The sequence below is a fragment of the Rhinopithecus roxellana genome, chromosome 19 (genome assembly GCF_007565055.1).
Source record: "Rhinopithecus roxellana isolate Shanxi Qingling chromosome 19, ASM756505v1, whole genome shotgun sequence".
NCBI classification, from domain to species: Eukaryota; Metazoa; Chordata; class Mammalia; order Primates; family Cercopithecidae; genus Rhinopithecus; species Rhinopithecus roxellana.
Window position 1 is genome coordinate 56,144,427 of NC_044567.1, and position 23,292 is coordinate 56,167,718.

Here is a 23,292-nt window from a genome sequence, read left to right on the forward strand (position 1 = left end):
GTTGGAGAGGAAAGGGGACCTGTGCCCATCCCTCCCTGTGGACAGAGTGCAGCTGCTCTGCTTCTAGCTGGTTATCAGGCAGCCCAGGTCATTGCCAGAAAGGGCCTGTGCCTCTCAGCTCCAGCTCTCAAAAGGCAGGAGAAGCAGCACACCCAGATTAGGGGTGGCAAACACACCTGTCATCCACCACCGTGGCGCAGGGCATTGCTAACCCATAAGGCATCGCTAACCCATAAGGCATCGCTAACCCGGGCAAGGGCCAAGTGCCTCCTCCACACTGTGCTCCGGACAGTCACTCCCAGTCATTCCAGTTAAGAAGGCTCTGCCATCTTGGGTCCAAGTCCTTCTACCTCCCTGGGTGAGGGAACTGTTAACACCATCCTGAGGCTGCGTGTCAGGAAATATGAGGTGGCAGGATGTGTTTTTTGTTTTTTGTTTTTTGTTTTTTGAGACAGAGTTTTGCTCTTGTCACCCGGGCTGGAGTGCAGTGGTGCAATCTCGGCTCACTGCAACCTCTGCCTCCTGGGTTCAAGTGATTCTCCTGCCTCAGCCTCCCTGGTGGCCGGAATTGCAGGTGCGTGCCACCACGCCCGACTACTTTTTGTATTTAGTAGAGACGGGATTTCAACATGTTGGCCAGGCTGGTCTCAAACTCCTGACCTCAGGTGATCCGCCTGCCTCTGCATCCCAAAGTGCTGGGATGACAGGCGTGAGCCCCCGCGCCCAGCCTGTCTGTGTTCTTTTGAGAAGCAGCACAGCTCTGAGGCCTCAGGCCAAGCTCAGCCCTCGGTAACATGCCTCAGTTTCCCTCCCGGAGGAAGGCATTGTTGTGAGAATCCGATGGGGAGGGGAATATGAAAATGTTTACGGAAGATAAAAGTATTACACAGATGTGAGGTGGTTTTGCCTTGGAAGAACGTGCTCCTTAGATGCGTCTGAATATTATGCCGAGGGATCGTGGCGTGTCAGTTTCTTTCCTCTGGGTATTTTGCAGCCTGAGACATAAGGTAATTGTCAGAGAAGGGAGACTCAGAAGTGTGGATCTGTGGAAGCTCATTCTTAGCAAGAATTCTAAGATACACATTTAAGTACTTGCCATGACGTGAGGTGCTGTCACATGTCAACCCTGAGATGCTGTCAGTGTCCCAGGGGACTTGACATTTATATTACCCAGGAATGACTGTGTGAATGTGCAGATGCAGGCCGGGTGTGGTGGCTCAATGCCTGTAATCCCAGCACTTTGGGAGCCCGAGATGCGCAGATCTCTTGAGGACGGGAGTTTGAGACCAGCCTGGCCGATGTGGTGAAACGTCTCTACTAGAAATACAAAAAAAGAGCCAGGCATGGTGGTGCATACCTGTAATTCCAGTTACTCAGGAGGCTGAGACATGAGAATCGCTTGAACCTGGGGACGAAGGTCATAGTGAGCTAAAAGCGCACCATTGTACTCCAGACTGGACAGCGGGAGTGAAACCCTGTCTCAAGAAAGGCCGGGCACAGTCGCTCACACCTCTAATCCCAGCACTTTGGCAGGCTGAGATGCGTGGATCATCTGAGGTCAGGAGTTCGAGACCAACCTGGCCAACATGGTGAAGCCCCATCTCTACTAAAAATATAAAAAATTAGCCAGGTGCGGTGGTGGGTGCCTGTAATCCCAGCTACTCAGGGAGGCTGAGGCAGGAGAATTGCTTAAAGCCGGGAGGCAGAGGTTGCAATGAGCCAAGATCATGCCACTGCACTCCAGTTTGGGCAACAAGAGTGAAACTCTGTCTCCAAAAAAGAAAAAGAAAAGAAAAGAAGAAAAGGAATGTGCAGCTGCTTTGCCACACGCCAGCCTGAGTGTGTCCCATCTCTCCGGGAGTTTGTCTCTATGCACGGAGCTGTTTTCCAAGTGAGGGGCAGTGTGGCAGGTAGCTGAGGGTCCTGGTCTGGGGCCAGAGCTGGGGCAAGACCCGGCCCTGCCATGAATAGCAGGCGTATTGCACCGTTTCTCAGACTGGGCCTCTCAGCCCATCAGTGCATTGTGAAATCATTACAGTGGGTTGTGAAACCAGTACAGTGGGTTGAACCAGCATTTTTAAACCAATGAAAACATACCAGCATGCATCATACACAGGGAAGATAAGTGAGGGAACTTTTGGTTTGTTGTCTGTGTGCCTGTGAATATATCTGTAATTGCTGGGCCTATGGTGTCTTGTACCTGTCGTGGGTTTAAAAACTGCTGGCTTTGGCTAGGCACGGTGGCTCACACCTGTCATCCCAGCACTTTGGGAGGCCGAGGCGGGCGGATCACGAGGTCAGGAGATCGAGACCATCCTGGCTAACACGGTGAAACCCCGTCTCTACTAAAAATACAAAAAATTAGCCGGGCGTGGTGGCGGGCGCCTATAGTCCCAGCTACTCGGGAGGCTGAGGCAGGAGAATGGCAGGAACCCGGGAGGCGGAGCTTGCAGTGAGCTGAGATCCGGCCACTGCACTCCAGCCTGGGGACAGAGCGAGACTCCGTCTCAAAAAAACAAAAACAAAAACAAAAACAAAAGAAAACTGCTGTCTTTGGGTGAGCTATACATAAATTCCCTGAGCCTCTGTTTCTGGATCTGAAGATGAGAGAGATGCCATTTTTTCTGTCTCTTTCCACGGGGTTGAGAAGGATCGGGTGGTCCTTTCAGGACCTCGTACAGTGTTGAGTACTTAAGACACTCAGATGTTAGTGGAAGAAAGGAGGACAGGCAAAGAGACAACCGTCAGACACTCGTGAAACACGTCTTCTAAGCCATGAATTGCTGTACCAAAAAGGAACCTAGTTGCCCTGACTAACAGGATGTATATTTGAAAGGAGTTCAGACAAAGGATCCAGACTGTCTGGCCGTACTGGCTCCAGGCTTTCAGCAGGTGAATGAGCCTTTGTGCCTCAGTTTTTCCATCTGCAAGCAGGGTATATGAATAGTATGCTTTTCATGGGGTCGTTGTGAGGATTAAAGGAATTTATACACAGAGTTATTATTATTTTTTTGAGACGGGGTCTTGCTCTGTTGCCCAGGCTGGGGTGCAGTGGCAGTCTTGGTTTACTATAACCTCCACCTCTTGGATTCGAGAGATTTCCTGCCTCGGCCTCCCAAGTAGCTGGGATTACAGGCGCCCACCCCCACACCCAGCTAATTTTTGTATTTTTGGTAGAGATGGGATTTCACCATATTGGCCAGGCTGGTCTTGAACTCCTGACCTCATGTGATCCGCCTGCCTCGGCCTCCCAAAGTGCTGAGATTACAGGTGTGAGCCAGCGTGTCCAGCACATAAAGCTCTTAGAACATAGCCTGAGTGTTCGTTGATACTGTTAATTTCTCTAGTGCCAGGAGAGGAAACAGGTTAGGGCTTATTGGTTTCTGCCACAACACACCTTTTCCCTGAAGGAGGGAGTGGCGTCCGTCCCCATCAGACACGAAACCCTTAGATCCCACATGCCACCCGCGAGCCTCTTCCTCTGCGCCAAGACCGAGAGCCCTTCCTTCCCTGCCCTGCCTTTCTAACAGCTCATGCCCCAAAGGCAGAATCTGTGGGGTAGGGGCCCCCTTCCTGACGTGCCCGGGGCAGGTCCCCTGCTTCTCCAGCTCTCTCCTCCTGGGCCCCTGCTTGGGTCTTTTTTGAGCAGGGGCCAGAGGGAGCGACGGAGGAACTTGCTGGGAGGCCAGGTCTGTGGCAGGAGGGCTCAGGAAGGAGGAGTGGGACCCTCCACAGCCACAGCCTCAGAAGAAAACCTCAGAGCGAAAGAATCACGCCCTCCCTCCTCTCCTCCCTGAGCTGGGAACCCCCGCCCCTCCCCACCCCTCAGCAAGGAGGAAGCTAAACCTGCTCTTCGGGGCGGCCTCACAAAGGGGCCAGCTCCACGGAGAAGAACATTCATTCCCTCCATGCTCGCTTTCCCACTCCTGACCCCATTCCCACCGCGCTGCCCTGGCCTGTTTGCTTTCAGCAGAACGCTTCCTGATAGTCAGAGGGCCGGGTGTGTGTACCTAAAACCGTGTGCACACACAGGGCAGACGAGCCTCCGCACAGAAGCCTCCGTCCTGGCCTCTGGGTTGCTGGTGGGGGTCATCTTCTGGGGCCCTCCTGCTTCCTGGTGGGCTCCAATTACAGGGAAAGCCTGGGAGCCTGGGCCGAGGCCGGGGGTGAAGGAAAAAAAACAAAGCCAAATGCATTGAAATTCTGGATCTGCTTGACGCTGGGAACTGAGCTTGGGAACTGTCTTGCTATGCCAGGGCCACAGGGTGAGGCCACTCCCCACAGCCCCTCCCACCGCTGGCCACGACGGGCCCTCCTGGGGCGGACTGTCCTTGTGGCCGTGCATTGGGGCTCATAGCCACGCTGTATCGCAGCCTCTTTATCTATAAAACAGGTGAATGACGCCTTCCTCCCTGGGCTCCAGTGATGAGTAACTAGGGTGGCATGGCAGCAAGCATGCCAGGCCTTCTGAGGCAGGAGGTGGAGGAAGTGGGTACATTTCTTTCCCCTATTTCGAAAGGCCAGTCGCTGTGGGACAGCGGACAAACGGCTGTGTGAAGTCCCACTGGCAAGTGAGAACCGGCGCGGGCCCGTCTTCCTGAGAAGCAGCTGGGCTGGGAGCCAGGGTGGAGGTCACGCGGGGTCCTCTCCGAGAACTCTCATGGTGAAATGCAGAGCCGGGGCCTGCCCTTGCCTCTGCAGCAGGACTGGGGAGGAGGGGGTGCCTGAGTGCTGTGCTAGCACTTTGGCAGAACGGCTGTGCTGTGCCGAAGCTCAGTGTGGATCACCGTGCCTTTCAGTCCACCCTCCTGTCCCGAGCCCGTGTGTGGGACTTCACCAGAGAAAAATAACGGCCTCAAGGGTCCTGGCCAGCAGAGGACGCACCCCCAGCCGTGTGCCCTCCCACCAAGTGAAATCAGAAGTAAGAGCCAAGGTCCCCATCGTGTCATGAGAACCATCTGATGCCCCAAACACAGGCCCCGTCCTTGTGACTGGCTGTGGGTGAGCGTCCATTTCTTCCCCTTTTGCAGACAGGGTGGGAAGTTTAGAAGGAAGCAGAACCATTGTGCGTGGGTGGCAGACGAGTGCGTCCTCGGCGGCTTCTGAGAAATCCTGTCTCCTTGGCCTTCCTGGGACTGCTGCCTTCCTGCTTCCCTGTTCCCTCCTCAATGGAGACTGCACCAAGGCAGGGACAAGAATTCATGGATTTGGGGACTTTGTGGCGACGTGGGCTCCTCTGTGGGGTCCTGCGTCAAGGTGAAAAGGATAAACTCTTAGGACTATGTCAATCCTGAAACTCCATGTTCCTCATGGAGGGTGGGGAGTCACCAAAGCTTTCAGCTCACCCACCTGGACTTGGGGGGACACTCTTCCCTTGCTCCTGCCCCCCAGTGCCTTCTGTTCCCCTGTCTGGCATGCCTCCCTACCCCCCTACTTCTCCACCTGCTGAGCTCTCTAAGGCCCTGGTATGTCTTCCTCCTCCATGCAGCCCTCCAGGCTGCTCCAGTACAACCTTGGAACCACATGGTTGGTGTGCACAGTCGATCACATTGTCCGTAGTCATTTCATCTGTGTTGGTCCATTTCACCCAAGTGGATTATAAAGGTCTCAGCTCGAGGGCGGTGGCTCACACCCGTCATCCCAGCACTTCAAGAGGCCGAGGCAGGTGGATCACTTGAGGTCAGGAGTTCGAGACCAGGCTGACCAATATGGTGAAACCTCGTCTCTACTAAAACTACAAAAAAATCGCCGGGCATGATAACGCACGCCTGTGATCCCAGCTACTACTCGGGAGGCTGAGGTGGGATAATTGCTCGAACTTGGGAGGCAGAGGTTGCAGCGAGCTGAGATTGCGCCACTGCACTTCAGCCTGGGTGACAGAGTGAGACTCTGTCTCAAAACAAAACAAAACAACAAAAATGCAGTCTGGGACCATGGTCATGTATGCACTGACCGGAATGTCAGTAGGCAGCGCATGTCTGTATTATCCCAGTTTCACAAACGAGGCTGCCGTTGATAGGAAGCCTGAGTGATGTGCCCACAGCAGAGCTGAGACTCAAGCCCACACTGCCTGGCCTGCACCAGGTTGAACCCCATGCGTTTGCCTAGCAAGGACCGGACGCTGAGGGGCCACTGATTCTAGCATGGCGACGGTCAGAAGGAGGGGCCTGCTCTGTCCTGCGTGGACTGTTGCATCTGGGCTTTTTAGAGCTCGGAGGATGAAGGAGCCAGAAGGCAGAGCACCACCTGGGTGTCTTGAGTAGATGAGAATTCTTCCAGCGAATGTGAGTTCTGCCTCCATCAGAGTGAGGTGATGTGAATGAGTCGAGGAGACGTTGTCAGAGTGAGGCGATGTGAGGCTGGTGTGAGGCTGGGCTCGGAGCTTGCCGTGGTTGGCTGGAGCTGGTGAGGGCTCAGGGGGAGCTGGTGAGGGCTTCGGTGTTCCCTTCAGTGCAGCATTTTCAGCGGTGGAGTCACCCATTGTCTGCTAGAATACTTGTCGGAAAGCTCACTACTTAATCCTATGGGGGACGGCTCTCGTGAGCCCAAATCTCACCCCATAACTTTTCCCCACTGTTCCTGGGTCTGCAGAGCAACCCAGACTAAATCTAAGCCTCTTTTTTGTTTTTGGAGACAGGGTCTTGCTCTGTTACCCAGGCTGGAGTGCAGTGGCGCAATCTCGGCTCACTGCAACCTCTGCCTCCTGAGTTTAACTGATTCTCCTGCCTCAGCCTCCCAAGTAGCTGGGATTACAGGTGGCTGCCACTACGCCCGGCTAATTTTTGTAGTTTTAGTAGAGATGGGGTTTCACCATGTTGGTCAGGCTGGTCTCGAACTCCTGGCCTCAGGTGATCCACCTGCATTGGCTCCCAAATTACTGGGATGACAGGCGTGAGCCACTGCACCTCTTTTTTTGTTTTTGGAGACGGAGTTTAGCTCTGTTGCCCAGGCTGGAGCACAGTGGCCCAATCTTGGCTTACTGCAACCTCCACCTCCCAGGTTCAAGCAATTATCCTGCCTCAGCCTCCCGAGTAACTGGGACTAGAGGGGCATCTCACTGCGCCTGGCTAATTTTGGTAGTTTTAGTAGAGACGGGGTTTCACCATGTTGGTCAGGCTCGCTTGTCTCGAACTCCTGACCTCCCAAAGTGCTGGGATGACAGGTGTGAGCCACTACGCCTGGCCAAGTCTTAAGCCTCTTTCCACATGGCCTTCGGGTAGATGAAGAACATCAACAGAATCCAACATGGCTGCTCCCCTCCTGGCCGCCCTGCCCTTCCCTGCCACGCCTTCCCTGTGCAGCAGGTTTTCAGGCCCTGTCTCCTGCAATGGCCTTTGCAGTACTGAGCATCTTTTTTTTTCTGATTATTCATATTTATTCATTATAGGTGATTTATAAAATGCAGAGGACCACACTGAGGAAATGCCTGCATGTCCCATTATCCCACAGTCCCGCCGCTGGGCTGGAAGGTGATGGCGTCAGCTCCCAGCCAGTGCTGGGGGTTGGTCTCTGTTGTCTGCCACCTCACCGTCTACACTGGCAGGGCCTGGAGCATCTTGGTATAGACAGGCAGGCGTTGAGAAACAGTCTGAGACTGGAGACCCCTGCCGTGCGCCATGGGGAGGACCACCACAGTCGCTTAGCGTGTCTGCCCTGGGGGTGGGATGCAGTGGGAGACACGTGAACCCCCATCCCTCTGCCTATGCCAAGTGACAGGAACTTGGAATATCGTTGAGGCCAAGACTGGTCTTGAGTAACTTCGGGTCCCTACCCTCTGAGTCCCAGAACCACGTTCTGTTTCTTGTAAGGAAACAGCTATGGGCTTGAGTTCCCAGTCAACCCTCCCTTCCACTGAAGTGTGACAAGAAACTTATGACTTGGGGCACAGGCTATTGTGGAAGAAAGACGTGGATCCTGTTAACCCAGTACAGGCCGCTGCTGAGCTCAGGTGCGTGGTAGGCGAGTGAGCCCCAGCACCACCCCTCGGGCCTGGCAGAGCTGCCAGGCCAGGTTCCTGCCGTTGAGTGTGTGGCTTGTTGGGGCCTGTGGCAGTGGCTCCTTGATACAAAGCTCGTTTCAGTGCCCTGCCTTTGGCGGCCTTGTCTGGGCAGGACTTGGGCAGCGGGCAGGGCTAGTAATTGGCCCCAGGGCCTGCCGACACTCTGGTTTATTTACCCCGACCTCTGCTCTTTCTTCCTCTCTTTCTCCCAGCCCATGAAACCCCTGAAGGCCACCGCCACCACCTCCCAGCCCGTGCTCACCATCCAGCAGATCGAGACCATCTTCTACAAGATCCAGGACATCTACGAGATCCACAAGGAGTTCTACGACAACCTGTGCCCCAAGGTGCAACAGTGGGACAGCCAGGTCACCATGGGCCACCTCTTCCAGAAGCTGGTGAGTCCCCCAGTGATGGAGGGTCCTCACGCGGGGCCTCAGCGGAGCCGAGAGTGTTGAGGGAGAGGACGGGACAGCCGTCTTGGAATCCTTGAAGGCCTGAGTCGTCTCCGAGTTCTGAAGGAAAGCCTGGGCCTGTGTGTTATGGGGCACCCAGGGCTGGTGCCTTGACTCTAGGCCTCCCTGGTGCAGCCCTGGGCGCTTCTAGGGCTGGTGGAGACGGGCTGTGTGGATAGATACTTCTGGGGCTGGTGGAGAAGGGCTGTGTGGATAGATACTTCTGGGGCTGGTGGAGACGGGCTGTGTGGATAGATACTTCTGGGGCTGGTGGAGATGGGCTGGGTGGATGGGCGCTTCTAGGGCTGGTGGAGACGGGCTGTGTGGATAGATACTTCTAGGGCTGGTGGAGAAGGGCTGGGTGGATAGATACTTCTAGGGCTGGTGGAGACGGGCTGAGTGGATAGATACTTCTGGGGCTGGTGGAGACGGGCTGTGTGGATAGATACTTCTAGGGCTGGTGGAGACGGGCTGTGTGGATAGATACTTCTGGGGCTGGTGGAGAAGGGCTGAGTGGATAGATACTTCTAGGGCTGGTGGAGACGGGCTGTGTGGATAGATACTTCTAGGGCTGGTGGAGAAGGGCTGAGTGGATAGATACTTCTGGGGCTGGTGGAGACGGGCTGTGTGGATAGATACTTCTGGGGCTGGTGGAGACGGGCTGTGTGGATAGATACTTCTGGGGCTGGTGGAGAAGGGCTGAGTGGATAGATACTTCTAGGGCTGGTGGAGAAGGGCTGAGTGGATAGATACTTCTGGGGCTGGTGGAGACGGGCTGAGTGGATAGATACTTCTGGGGCTGGTGGAGACGGGCTGAGTGGATAGATACTTCTGGGGCTGGTGGAGACGGGCTGAGTGGATAGATACTTCTGGGGCTGGTGGAGACGGGCTGTGTGGATAGATACTTCTAGGGCTGGTGGAGACGGGCTGGGTGGATGGGCGCTTCTGTGGGAGCACCGTCTCTGTCTCCGAGGGTACTCTGTCTCTCTCCCGGAGGGTGCTCCGTGGAACCAGCCCTGGAATGGAGGCTCCTTGCTGGACTTCTAGTTTCCTGTCTCTCAGTGAACAGAGGGGCACCTGCTGGGTTGGGGGGCGCGAGGACTGCTCCCCTGGGACCTCAGGGATTCACTGCATCTCAGTGCTGTGTCGGTGAAAGGAAGCAGTTGGACCCCTCAGCCAGTGATCCTCTCCTGAGGTCCCAAGAGCAGGAAGCACTAAAGCCCAGCCCTGCCTGGCATTGCAGGGTTGGGAGTGGCAGGAGCGGTGGGTTAACAGGCGGATTTCGTGTTGGGAAATGCTCACGGAGTCCTCTGCTTCCCTGTGTTTCTGTGACACCCTCTCCCCCAGCTGTGCCCCATCTCTGGCTGTATCCCCTGGAGGACCCCCAGGTCAGACCCATGGAGCCCCCTCCCCAGCTCTCCTATGTAATGTCTGACAGCCCAGCAGGCAAGAGGGAGACTAGAAGTCCAGGCCGCGGTTCTTCTCTGGGTGTGAGTGGCCAGAGGACCTTCTCCTCCCCACTGCCCTGTCCTCCGGGTGTGAGTGGCCGGAGGACCTTCTCCTCCCCACTGCCCTGTCCTCCGGGTGTGAGTGGCCGGAGGACCTTCTCCTCCCCACTGCCCTGTCCTCCGGGTGTGAGTGGCCGGAGGACCTTCTCCTCCCCACTGCCCTGTCCTCCGGGTGTGAGTGGCCGGAGGACCTTCTCCTCCCCACTGCCCTGTCCTCCGGGTGTGAGTGGCCGGAGGACCTTCTCCTCCCCACTGCCCTGTCCTCCGGGTGTGAGTGGCCGGAGGACCTTCTCCTCCCCACTGCCCTGTCCTCCGGGTGTGAGTGGCCGGAGGACCTTCTCCTCCCCACTGCCCTGTCCTCCGGGTGTGAGTGGCCGGAGGACCTTCTCCTCCTCCCCTGCCCTGTCCTCCGGGTGTGAGTGGCCGGAGGACCTTCTCCTCCCCACTGCCCTGTCCTCCGGGTGTGAGTGGCCGGAGGACCTTCTCCTCCTCCCCTGCCCTGTCCTCCGGGTGTGAGTGGCCGGAGGACCTTCTCCTCCTCCCCTGCCCTGTCCTCCGGGTGTGAGTGGCCGGAGGACCTTCTCCTCCCCACTGCCCTGTCCTCCGGGTGTGAGTGGCCGGAGGACCTTCTCCTCCCCACTGCCCTGTCCTCCGGGTGTGAGTGGCCGGAGGACCTTCTCCTCCCCACTGCCCTGTCCTCCGGGTGTGAGTGGCCGGAGGACCTTCTCCTCCCCACTGCCCTGTCCTCCGGGTGTGAGTGGCCGGAGGACCTTCTCCTCCCCACTGCCCTGTCCTCCGGGTGTGAGTGGCCGGAGGACCTTCTCCTCCTCCCCTGCCCTGTCCTCCGGGTGTGAGTGGCCGGAGGACCTTCTCCTCCCCACTGCCCTGTCCTCCGGGTGTGAGTGGCCGGAGGACCTTCTCCTCCCCACTGCCCTGTCCTCCGGGTGTGAGTGGCCGGAGGACCTTCTCCTCCCCACTGCCCTGTCCTCCGGGTGTGAGTGGCCGGAGGACCTTCTCCTCCCCACTGCCCTGTCCTCCGGGTGTGAGTGGCCGGAGGACCTTCTCCTCCCCACTGCCCTGTCCTCCGGGTGTGAGTGGCCGGAGGACCTTCTCCTCCCCACTGCCCTGTCCTCCGGGTGTGAGTGGCCGGAGGACCTTCTCCTCCCCACTGCCCTGTCCTCCGGGTGTGAGTGGCCGGAGGACCTTCTCCTCCCCACTGCCCTGTCCTCCGGGTGTGAGTGGCCGGAGGACCTTCTCCTCCCCACTGCCCTGTCCTCCGGGTGTGAGTGGCCGGAGGACCTTCTCCTCCCCTGCCCTGTTCGGCTGAATGGACTGGACTCTGCCTTTCTCACACTGGAGAAGATTCTCCTGCTTGGACACGCCTAGGGCTTCCAGCCGAGTGTGTTCACAGCTGAGCTCCCTGTCTCTGAAGTTATCTGCTCCGCTTCCTGCCTTTATCTCAGTGAGTGCTTCAGACTCGTTCTTGCTGCACCCCTCCCCCCACCTGTCCTGTGAAGTTCACTTTTTGGCCATTGCTCACCGCTGCCTTTTCCTTTTCTTGGCCACCCATGGCCCTCACCTGGACAGCTGTGTGTCCTCTTTTGTGGCTCCTGGCTCCTGCCTCCAGGCGCACTCCCCTCCCACCCCCACCTCTCCTTAGAGGGGAGAGAGTCACTGAAACCCTGACAGCCCCTACAACGGCTCCCCACGGCCCTCGGATGAAGGCCAGGCTCCCAGGAATGGCCCGAGAGACCCTTTGCACACTGACCTGTGTCCAGCCCTGGCCTTGGCAGCTTCCTCCCCGCACCTCTGTGCTTCCTGACTCTGGACTTTCTGTTCTCAGTTCCCAGGGCAGGCGCTTTCTTAACTCTTCGTACTCGATGCCCCACCTGCCTGAAATGTCCTTCCCCCTCTCCTCTGGCTTCCCCTGGTCAGCTCCCAGCTTAGAAGGGACCTCCTACGAGAAGGCTTTCCAAGCCCCCAGATACAGGCCTTGTGCCAGTCCCCGTAGTGAGCACTGGTGACTGCGTGACTCCCCCGAACCACAGCAAGCTCCAGGAGGATGGGCTGATTTTCTTCTTTCGTTGAGACGGAGTCTCGCTCTGTCGCCCAGGCTGGAGTGCAGTGGCGCAATCTCGGCTCACTACAAGCTCCGCCTCCCAGGTTCACGCCATTCTCCTGCCTCAGCCTCCCAAGTCCTTGGGATGACAGGTACCTGTCACCACGCCCAGCTAATTTTTGTAGTTTTAGTAGAGACGGGGTTTCGCCACGTTGGCCAGGCTGGTCTCGAACTCCTGACTTCAGGTGATCCACCCGTCTCGGCCTCCCAAAGTGCTGGGATTACAGGCGTGAGCCACTGCGCCCGGCCTGCATTTTCTTCTTAGACCCCCAGAACCAGCCCAGTGGTCACTCCATGAATGAGTGAATGCACCGTGACCTTGACCATTGGGCCTGGGGAGAGCTCGGAGGGGCATCGAGGGAGATGTCACAGGGCCTGAGGTTTCTGTCCTGAGAGCCCTGTTTCTCAAGCACAGCTTCTAGAGCGAGATCACAAAGTAGGCTTGAATCCCAGCTCTGCCAGATTAAACGTGCACCTGGGCAACTTACCCAACCACTCTGCATCAGCTTCCTCATCTGTAAAAATGAGGATAGTGATAGCATTTCCCTCATTGGGTGATTTTGAGGAGTTAATTTCTGAAAAGTGCATGGGGCTGAGCGTGGTGGCTGATACCCGTAATGCCAGCGCTTTGGGAGGCTGAGGCTGGAGGATCATTTGAGGCTTAGCGTTCAAGACCAGCCTGGGCAACATAGCAAGACCCTGTCTCTACAAAGAAATAGAATAGGCCTGACTGGGCGCGGTGGCTCATGCCTGTAATCCCAGCATTTTGGGAGGCCGAGGCGGGTGGATCATGAGGTCAGGAGTTCGAGACCAGCCTGGCCTACGTGGTGGAACCCTGTCTCTACTCAAAATACAAAAAAATTAGCCGGGCCTGGTGGCGGGCGCCTGTAGTCCCAGCTACTCAGGTGGCTGAGGCGGGAGAATTGCTTGAATCCGGGAGGCGGAGGTTGCAGTGAGCTGAGATTGCGCCACTGAGCTCCAGCCTGGGCAACAGACTGAGACTGCATCTCAAAAAAAAAAAAAAAAAAAAAAAGAGAATAGGCTGGGTGCGGGGGCTCACGCCTATAATCCCAGCACTTTGGGTGGCCAAGGTGGACAGATCACCTGAGGTCAGGAGTTCAAGACCAGCCTGGCCAACACGGTGAAACCCCGTCTCTACTAAAAATACAAAAATTAGCCAGGCGTGATAATACACACCTGTGATCCCAGCTACTCGGGAGGCTGAGGTGGGAGAATTGCTTGAACTCGGGAGGCAGAGGCTACAGTGAGCCGAGAGCATCCTACTCCACTCCAGCCTGGGCAACAAGAGCAAGACTCTGTCCCAAAAAAAGAAATAGAATAAAATAAAGTAAAAGGAAAAGTGCTTGGAACAGGGCCTGGAGCATCATAAATTAATAAGTACTTAATAACTAGTCATTATCATCAGTGCCATTATTATTATTATTATTATTATTTATTATTATAATAATATCGGGAAGAGGCACCCCAGAAGGTATCCTTTCAAGGGAATGCCACGCTCTGGTTCTAGCAGATCCACCTGCTTCCTCCCATTCAGGGATGGTGAACACCTGTCATCACTGCCTGCTCACCTGAGCTGAGTGGCTTTGGGGGCATCCTCTCCTCATCCCTCAGGAGTAGAAGAGTGGGTTGCTGGAAACGCTGTCACAGTTTATCTTTGTCACGTGGACCTGGCTGTCTCCTCTTCTGGTCTCAGCTCCACAGGCCTGGCCATGAATCTACTACCCACCACCTTCCCTCCCCAGCATTGGGAACTGATGCCTGAGGCCCCTGGGGCTGCAGGCCTGGGAGGCCCCGGGGGGAGCCAGGTCAGGCCTGGCATCTGGAGGTGGTTTATTTTCAGCCAAAGTCTCTGGGTATTTGATTATTCGTTACCGAGAGAAGGGAATTAGCATCTCTGCTGTTTGTTTTATGAGATCACTCCAGTGCCAGGCTGCTGTTTCCAAGCAACCTGCACTTCCCAGTTAATGTACCTGCCAAACCAGGCCTTGGGCCCTACAGCCTGGGGTGACTGTGGCGATGGCAGTCCCGGAGATGACCGTAACCCTGGACTCAGGCCTCTGCGCAGCTGGCTCCTGGGAGGGTGGTGTGCCAACCTGGGCCTCCAGGCTTGCTTCTTCTCGTGGGAAAGGGGACAAGAGGAGCTCTTTCCTGGAAGAATCTTGGTGATTTGATTTTGGCTTAGGAAGCCACTGTCTAGCACATCTCCTGTAGCGTGGGCACTGATGGGCCAGGCCTCAGTACTCCCTGGAAAGAGAAATAAACGCCCTCCCTTCCAGGCCCGCCCCCTTTTAAAGTCCAGCCCCGTCCCCCCACTTTTGAAAGTCTGTCACTTCTGCAGCTGAGACCTGAATGCCTCTGGCCTTGGCGTCACCCCAAGCATCCCCACTCTCTCTCCCCTCTCTGGCTTTTCCAGATGCTCCCCACTCCTCTGCCCCACCAGCTTCCTCAAAGGGTTCTGCCTCTGTCCTGGGAGGTTCCAGGCTCAGCCAATGCTGTGGCCAGCCTGCCCCCACCTCCGCCCCCACCCCCACCTCAGCCTCTCTGGGTCCTCGGGGAACATGAGGATCCTGCAGAAGAAAGCAGGGTGGTCCGGGGTTGGGGTCCATAGCAGCCCACTTCCCCCAGCACCTTGGTGGGAAGCAGAGGCTTCTGAGGAAGCCAGGCAGCAGCTGTATCCCCCTTGCTGCTGTATTGAAAACCATTTAAACCAGAAACTCCGGAGAATAACACAGCCAAACTTCCTGATGAAGAAAATACAGCGTCACACATTAAGGTGGAATCTCCCCTCCCTTCCTTCTCCCTCTTGAAGCGGCTACTGGCATGAATTTGGTGGATAGCCTTCCAGACTGCAGTTTGTGTGCTTACTACATATCTATATTTTGGGTGGGCCTGTACTTTAAAAACAAACAAAAAAAAGGTCTTGCTATGTTCTCCAGGCTGGACTTGAACTCCTGGGCTCAAGTGATCCTCCCACCTCAGTCTCCCAAGTAGCCAGGGCTATAGGTGTGTGTACCACAGCTCCCAGCTGCATGTACTTTAAAAATGTGTGTAAGGCCAGGCGTGGCGTGGTGGCTCACGCCATAATCCCAGCACTTTGGGAGCTTGAGGCGGGCGGATCACCTGAGGTTCAAGACCAGCCTGAGGTTCAGGAGTTCAAGACCAGCCTGACCAATATGACGAAGCCCCACCTCTACTAAAAATACAAAAATTAGCCGGGTGTGGTGGTGGGCGCCTGTAGTACCAGTTACTCGGGAGGCTGAGGCAGGAGAATTGCTTGAACCCCAGGAGGCGGAGGTTGCAGTGAGCCGAGATCGCGCCACTGCACTCCAGCCTGGTGACAGCGAGGCTCCATCTCAGGAAAAAAAGTGTTATCAGTATACACGTGTATTATGTCACAGTTCAATCCATGTCCACTTTGGAGCTTGTCAGCAATGCTATCTGTAAATCTGGTGCATCCACGTTCATGGCTGTGCGTGCGGCTTCCCCCGTTTGTGAGCATTTGTTTCCAGTCCCTCCTCTACGAGGAGGAAGAGTGAGGTGAACACCCCTGAGTCCCCTGGGGCACACACAGGCCATTTGTTCCAGAGCGCTGCTGTCTAATGGAAATAGCTTATGAGCCACATACGTCATTTCACATTTTCTAATACCCACCTTTTTTTTGTTTTTTTGAGATGGAGTCTTGCTCTTTTCCCCCAGGCTGGAGTGCAGCGATGCAATCTGGGCTCATTGCAACCTCCACCTTCTGTGTTCAAGTGATTTTCCTGCCTTGACCTCCGGAGTAGCTGGGACTATAGACGCCCCCGCCCACCACGCCCGGCTAATTTTGTATCTTTTTTTTTTTTTTTTTTTTTTTTTTTTTTTTTTTTTTTTTTTGAGACGGAGTCTCGCTGTGTCGCCCAGGCTGGAGTGCAGTGGCACGATTAATTTTGTATCTTAAGTAGAGATGGGTTTCGCCATTTTGGCCAGGCTGGTCTTGAACTCCCAACTTCAGGTGATCTGTCCGCCTCAGCCTCCCAAAGTGCTGGGATTACAGGTGTGAACCACCGCACCTGGCCCCTAATACCCACATTTTTATAAGTAAAAATAGGCAAATTAATTTTGAGAATATCTTTTATTTATTCCCACAGATCCAAATATTATTTCAACATGTGTAATCAGTATTTAAAAATTAATGAGGTAGTTTACATTCTCTTTCACATACTAAGCCTTTGGAACCCGCTGTGTGTTTTACACGTCCGGCACATCTCAGTTTGAACCGACCCTGTCTCAGGTAGCTTGGCAGCCTCACGTGGCTGGTGGCTGCTGTACTGAATGATACAGCTCTGCGGTTTGTATGTAGAAGTGGATTTGCTAAGCAGTAGATGGCTGTGCCTATCCTCAGCTTTATTAGTTCAACTGAAAATAGGCCATGCCTATTTTCAGCTTTATTAGTTATTAACAAATTGCTCTCCAAATAATTGTACTAATTTACACTCCCCCGAGTAGTCTGTAAGAGTTTAAATTGGCCGGGCATGGTGACTCATGTCTGTAATCCCAGCACTTTGGGAGGATGAGGCGGGCGGATCACCTGAGGTCAGGAGTTCGAGAGCAGCCTGACCAACATGGAGAAACCCTGTCTCTACTAAAAATACAAAACTAGCCAGGTATGGTGGTGCATACCTGTAATCCCAGCTACTCAGGAGGCTAAGGCAAGAGAATCGCTTGAACCCAGGAGGTGGAGGTTATGGCAAGCCGAGATCGCGTCACTGAACTCCAGCCTGGGCAACAAGAGCAAAACTCCGTGTCAAAAAAAAAAAAAACAGCGAGTTTAAATTTCCACATATGCTTGCCAGCCCTTGCTGTCAATTAGACTTTTAAATTTTGACCCTTCTGATAAGCATAAAATATCTCATGAAGGTTTTAATTTGAATTTCTACCCTTTTGGTCCCTTAAGAGGAAGTGTGTATACACAGCGCAGTGAAGGCTTTCCTTAAATATTTGGGGAATTGACTTGCGGAGCCTCGGTTTCCCCTTTTGCAGAAAGGGGCGATGGGACCTGCCCTGCCTCTCAGAGGAGGCCAGGCTGTATGTGGTTGTGACTCGGGAAAAGCTTTGTGTTAGATTCCGAGTGACAGGCAAACGTGTACTGAGGCTGGGGCTTTGGCTCCTTGGAGGTAGAGGAGGTGGAAGAGGCGAGGACGGGACCTTGAGGCCAAGGGAAATCGAAAGACAGCACCTTCATTTGTTGTTTTGTTTTGTTTTTGAGACAGAGTCTTACTCTGTCACCCAGGCTTCCGTGCAGTGACGCGATCTCCCCTCCCTCGCTTGCCCGTCGGTGAACTGGTTACTGTGATGGGTAACACTTAGCCTGATATTTGCTTTCCTGCACCTGACATTTTCCCTCTTAATAGAAGATGATCTTTTTTTTTTTTTTTTGAGACGGAGTCTCACTCTGTCGCCGGGGCTGGAGTGCAGTGGCCGGGTCTCAGCTCACTGCAAGCTCCGCCTCCCGGGTTCACGCCATTCTCCTGCCTCAGCCTCCCGAGTAGCTGGGACTACAGGCGCCCGCTACCTCGCCCGGCTAGTTTTTTTTGTATTTTTTAGTAGAGACGGGGTTTCACCGTGTTAGCCAGGATGGTCTCGATCTCCTGACCTCGTGATCCGCCCGTCTTGGCCTCCCAAAGTGCTGGGATTACAGGCTTGAGCCACCGCGCCCGGCCGAAGATGATCTATTTTATTTATTTTTTTATTATTCTCTTTCTGGTTAGAGAGAGCAACAGGAGAGGCAAAAAAAAAAAAAAAAAAAAAAGTGAAAGGCCTCCCAGGTTCAAGTGATTCTCCTCCCGCAGCCTCCTGAGTAGCTGGGATTACAGGCATGCACCACCACGCCTGGCTAGTTTTTGTATTTTTAGTAGAGACGGGGTTTCACCATGTTGGCCAGGCTGGTCTGGAACCCCTGACCTCAGGCCTCCAAAGTGCTGGGATTACAGGCGTGAGCCACTGCACCCGGCCAAGATGGCACCTTTAAATGCCGTGCGCCATGCTCCACACGGGGAGGGAGGCCTGAGCAGGCCACATGTGCCAGCTCCACCCAGCACACGCACACCCCTGTCTCCCTGCTCCGGCTAATTCCCGGATGTGAAGGAAGTGTGAGACATTAAGGGATTTCAAACCCTGGGAGACCTTGATGGTGCTGAGGAAAGCTGGATGCTGTGAGGAATTGAATTTCTAGCAGGCCGACAAAGGCCCTAGCCTGGTCTCCCCAACCCCAGAGCCCCTCGTGAACCTTATTGGCTGAGCTGGTTTCCATGGAAACTGTCCAGTTCAAAGGGGCACTGTAATATGTTCATCCCCGCGTTTCCCGGAGTTCCCAGCGAGCCCTCTGGAGCTGAGTGAGAGGTTTTCAGTGCATGGGAGCTCCAGGTACTCTGTGAAGCTTTCATCCATTCATTAATCCTCTCCCCTCCCACTCTCCTCTCCCTCTGTTCCCTGACTCCTCCCTGCAGGCCAGCCAGCTCGGCGTGTACAAAGCATTTGTGGATAACTATAAAGTCGCTCTGGAGACAGCCGAGAAGTGCAGCCAGTCCAACAACCAGTTCCAGAAGATCTCAGAGGTAGGCAGCTCCCTGCACAGCCTCCCTGACGGACACGGGGCTTTGGAGGCTGCTCAGAGCCCTGCAGCCCTTGGATCTCCCTCCCTCGCTTGCCCGTCGGTGAAGTGGTTACTGTGATGGATAACACTTAGCCTAATATTTGCTTTCCTGCACCTGACATTTTCTCTCTTAATAGAAAATGATCTATTTTATTTACTTTTTTATTATTCTCTTTCTGGTTAGAGAGAGGAACAGGGGAGGCAAAAAAAAAAAAAAAAAAAAAAAAAAAAAAATCAAGGCAGTGTTCTCCCACACCACACTGTGGTGACCTTAAGCAAGTCACGTCCCCCCTCTTGGCTTTTATTTCCTGTGCTGTAGAATGAGGGGTTTAGACTTGGCCAGATAATCCCTTTTTTTTTTTTCCCCCTAAGAGTCTTGCTCTGTCACCCAGGCTGGAGTGCAGTGGCGCAATCTCAGCTCACTGCAACCTCCACCCCCTAGGTTCAAGTGATTCTCCTGCCTCAGCCTCCCAAGTAGCTGGGATTACAGGCGCCCACCACCACGCCCGGCTAATTTTTACATTTTTAGTAGAGATGAGGTTTTGCCGTGTTGGCCACGTTGGTCTCAGACTCGGGTGATCTGCCCGTCTCAGCCTCCCGAAGTGCTGACATTACAGGCGTGAGCCATTGAGCCCAGCGTGGCCAGCTAATCCTAACCTTGCTTGATAAGAATCAGTGGGGCACTGATTTTTCAGGCACCTTCCCTGGAGTTTCTGATTCAGAAGGCTTAGGGTGGGGCCCAAGATTCTATATTTGAACAAGCTTCTGGGTGATTTTTAGCATAGGGAATATTTAAGGAAATTTGGACTATAGGTCGTCTTTTAAGGTTCTTGCCAACTCTCAGACTGCAATCCTGTAAACACAGAGAGGGCAAGAGCCGCTTATGTGGAGAAGGAGCCTTGGAATCCCTGGCCGGGAACACGTGTGCTTCTGCTCCTGTGGCCCAGCGTTCCTGGCCGGGAACACGTGTGCTGCTGCTCCTGGGGCCCAGCCTTTCTGGCCCAGAACACACGTGCTCCTGCCCCTTTGGTCCACCGTTCCTGGCCGGGAACACGTGTGCTTCTGCTCCTGTGTCCCAGTCTTCCTCCCCCACTCCCTGTCTGGAAACACATGTGCTCCTGGGGCCCAGCCTTTCCGGCCCAGAACACACATGCTCCTGCCCCTTCGGCCCAGCCTTCCTGGCCGGGAACACACGTGCTTCTGCTCCTGTGGTCCAGTCTTCCTCCCGCACTCCCTGTCTGGAAACACATGTGCTCCTGTGGCCCAGCGTTTCTGGCCCAGAACACACATGCTCCTGCCCCTGCAGCCCAGACTTCCTCCTGCACTCCCTGACCGGGAACACACATGCTCCCGCCCCTGCGGCCCAGCCTTCCTGGCCCAGAACACGCATGCTTCAACCTTCCTCCCGCACTCCCTGGCCAGGAACACGCGTGCTTCTGCCCCTGTGGCCCAGTCTTCCTCCTGCACTCCCTGTCTGGAAACACATGTGCTCCTGGGGCCCAGCCTTTCTGGCCCAGAACACACGTGCTCCTGCCCCTTCGGCCCAGCATTCCTGGCCGGGAACACGTGTGCTTCTGCTCCTGTGGCCCAGTCTTCCTCCCGCACTCCCTGTCTGGAAACACATGTGCTCTTGTGGCCCAGCCTTTCTGGCCCAGAACACACATGCTCCTGCCCCTGCAGCCCAGACTTCCTCCTGCACTCCCTGACCGGGAACACACATGCTCCCGCCCCTGCAGCCCAGCCTTCCTGGCCCAGAACACGCATGCTTCAGCCTTCCTCCCGCACTCCCTGGCCGGGAACAAACGTGCTCCTGCGGCCCAGCCTTTCCGGCCCAGAACACACGTGCTCCTGCCCCTTCGGCCCAGCCTTCCTGGCCGGGAACACGCGTGCTTCTGCCCCTGCGGCCCAGCGTTCCTGGCCGGGAACACGCGTGCTTCTGCCCCTGCGGCCCAGCCTTCCTCCTGCACTCCTCTGCAGGGCAGAGGTGCGGTCACATTTGCCATCAACATTTCTACCCAAGAGGTGGCCTGGAGGGGGCGGTTGCTTAGGATCCTTCAGGACAGAGCCCAGTTCATCCCTTTGTCCAGAAAGACCTCAGTGACACCCCTAAAGCACTGGCCTTGCAGGAACAGCCCCCAGTTCAGGGCAAGAGAACCTCCATCCTAGAAAGGGGGAGAGGCTTCTGCAGTTTTGGGAGTCCTGCCTTAAAGGCCCCTCTTGGTCCTTTGTTTCCCCATCTCAACGCTAACACTAGAAGAGTTGGGGAAATGCAGGATCGTTTTTCTGAAACTTCAGGGGTGACGGGCGATGCTCACGTTTAGAATCTACCAAGAGGCAGCAGAGGAGCTGACAGATGGAGATGAACATGTCAGCTTCATTACTGTTAAAATGCAGCTTGGAAAAGGTGGATTTGCATCTGTAGCCACAGTGAGCTTGCTGGCACTCCACCTCTGGAATGAAATTATCTGTTGAGGCCGGGCGCGGTGGCTCACACCTGTAATCTCAGCACTTTGGGAGGCTGAGGCGGGTGGATTACTGGAGGTCAGGAGTTTGAGACCAGCCTGGCCAACGTGGCAAAATCCCATCTCTACTAAAAATACAAAAATGAGCCGGGCGTGGTGGCGTACACCTGTAATCCCAGCTACTTGGGAGGCTGAGACAGGAGAATCGCTTGAACCTGAGAGATGGAGGTTGCAGTGAGCTGAGATCGCACCACTGCACTCCAGTCTGGCAACAGCGTGAGACCCTGTCTGAAAAAAAGTATTGAGTCCCTTGCAGGAGTAGGAAACCACAGGCCGCCCCCCCAACAATGAGGACAGAGCCCACGCCTCTCACCCAGTGTGCAGAGAGGACGGCTGACTGCAGTTTCTTCTCCCAGACCCATGAAGCAGATGAGTCACCTTCTGCCTGGGAGGACAAAGTGCAGGCTGGGGAAGTCCCTCTCCATGGAGTCAAGAGGCTGGAGAGGCCGGGTGTGTGGCTCACGCCTGTAATCCCAGCACTCTGGGAGGCCAAGGCGGGAGATTGGCTTGAGTCCAGGAGTTTGAGACCGGCCTGGGCAACATGGTGAAACCCCGTCTCTATTAAAAATACAAATAAAAGGGGCTGGAGAAAGGGTGCTTCATTCGCGGTTACCAGCCCCACCCAGGAACTACCTGGACTCCTCTGGTCTGTGTTCAGAGCAGCCCTGCCCAGGCTGCGCAAGAATCCAGGGTCAGATACGGTGCAGAGGGTGTGGGGTCTTCTCTTGGCCTAGGCTGATTGCCTGTTCCCTGTGCATAGGCAGAAACCCCCACACCCAACCGTAAGCCCCTCTCAAAGCCTGCCCACCCCAGAGGGCAGAGCCAAGCTCCTGGCTTTCTGCCAGGTGGCTTCTCATCCTGACTCACTCGATGACGTCCTTGCTTCCTGCTGGCGCTGCCACTTAATTACTGCAATTGGGCTCCTCTCTGCAGCAGGAGTGATTTCACACCCCTGGGCTTCACTGGAGGGGGGTGTGAGGAAAAATTCCCGAAATCTGGGAATCCAGGCACCAGCCAGAGACACAGCCTAGGGACGCTGAGTAACCCCACCCCCCGCCCCCCAAAATATACACGCACCCAAGCTCAGTGTCCGGGAGTTTTCTCTGTCTGGAAACAGCTTGAGACAGAAAGTAGGAAGTTGCTGTCTGGGCCCTTCCTTCCCTGCAGGCCGAGCAGGTGACATCACCTGAGCCCCTGACCTTGGCCTCACCTTGCCCCCTGCCTTCCCCCCCACGCCCCTCTTTGAGGCTCCGTGTGCTCAGTCTGCCAAGTGAGGATGGCATTACAGCTCCGGTTGCAGGCTGCACTATCCTGCTAGCAAAAGCTGGGGCTGGAACCTCTCCAAAGGAGTTTGAAGAGGCTTGGAGCAGACAAGTCATTCCTGGGGTCTGTTTCCAGTACTCACTACCTGTTGCCTGGCTTGGGGTCCAGGAGGGCTTCGGCTCTTCCTCCCTCGAAGCTTCCTCTCGGACCCCCAGCACAGGCAGTGGTGGGTGGGGAGTGTCAGGGGTGCTGGGGGCTGAGTGCTCTCTGACGGGGATAGGATGCAGCTCACTGTCCTGGGGAGCTCAGCGTCTCTGCCGCAGATTCACCACTTCCCTGCTTCCACTGCGCAGGCGTGTGGGACCCCTCCTTCCTACCTCATGGGTTGTTGATGCCCGAAAGATCTGCTAGAGTACCTGGCGCTGGTCAGCTCAAACCCTGTCTGCACTTGGCTGATGTGTAGGGTTCCTGAGTTGGGGTTCCTGAGATGGGTTTCCTGTAATCACGGGGCTCCCTGCCAGCCCCTCTCATCTCTGGGACCTGGAGTCCCTTCCTTCTTGCCCACACCCCAGCCACTGGACTCCACGAGGCTCCAGGAGTTCACAGGTGCGGTGCGGGGGATTGCGGTTGCAGAGGCAGCCAAAGGCCGTGGGGCTCCTTTGTCTCTGTTCTCTTTTTTTTTTTTTTTTTTTTTTGAGACAGAATCTCACTCTATCACCCAGGCTGGAGTGCAATGGTGCGATCTCGGCTCACTGCAACCTCTGCCTCCCGGGT

The 23,292-nt window shown here is 55.4% G+C and overlaps 1 protein-coding gene across 7 annotated transcripts in view; it reads left to right on the top strand.

The window, feature by feature from the left end:
* ABR (ABR activator of RhoGEF and GTPase) overlaps positions 1-23,292 on the top strand; it is a 232,595-nt gene that overhangs the window by 137,748 nt on the left and 71,555 nt on the right. For all 7 annotated transcript variants that reach the window (XM_030924178.1, XM_030924177.1, XM_010373487.2 and 4 more), the window contains 2 exons: positions 8,212-8,397; positions 18,588-18,695. In XM_030924178.1, the coding sequence (XP_030780038.1) occupies positions 8,212-8,397; positions 18,588-18,695 (294 nt within the window). The remainder of the gene's footprint in view (positions 1-8,211; positions 8,398-18,587; positions 18,696-23,292) is intronic.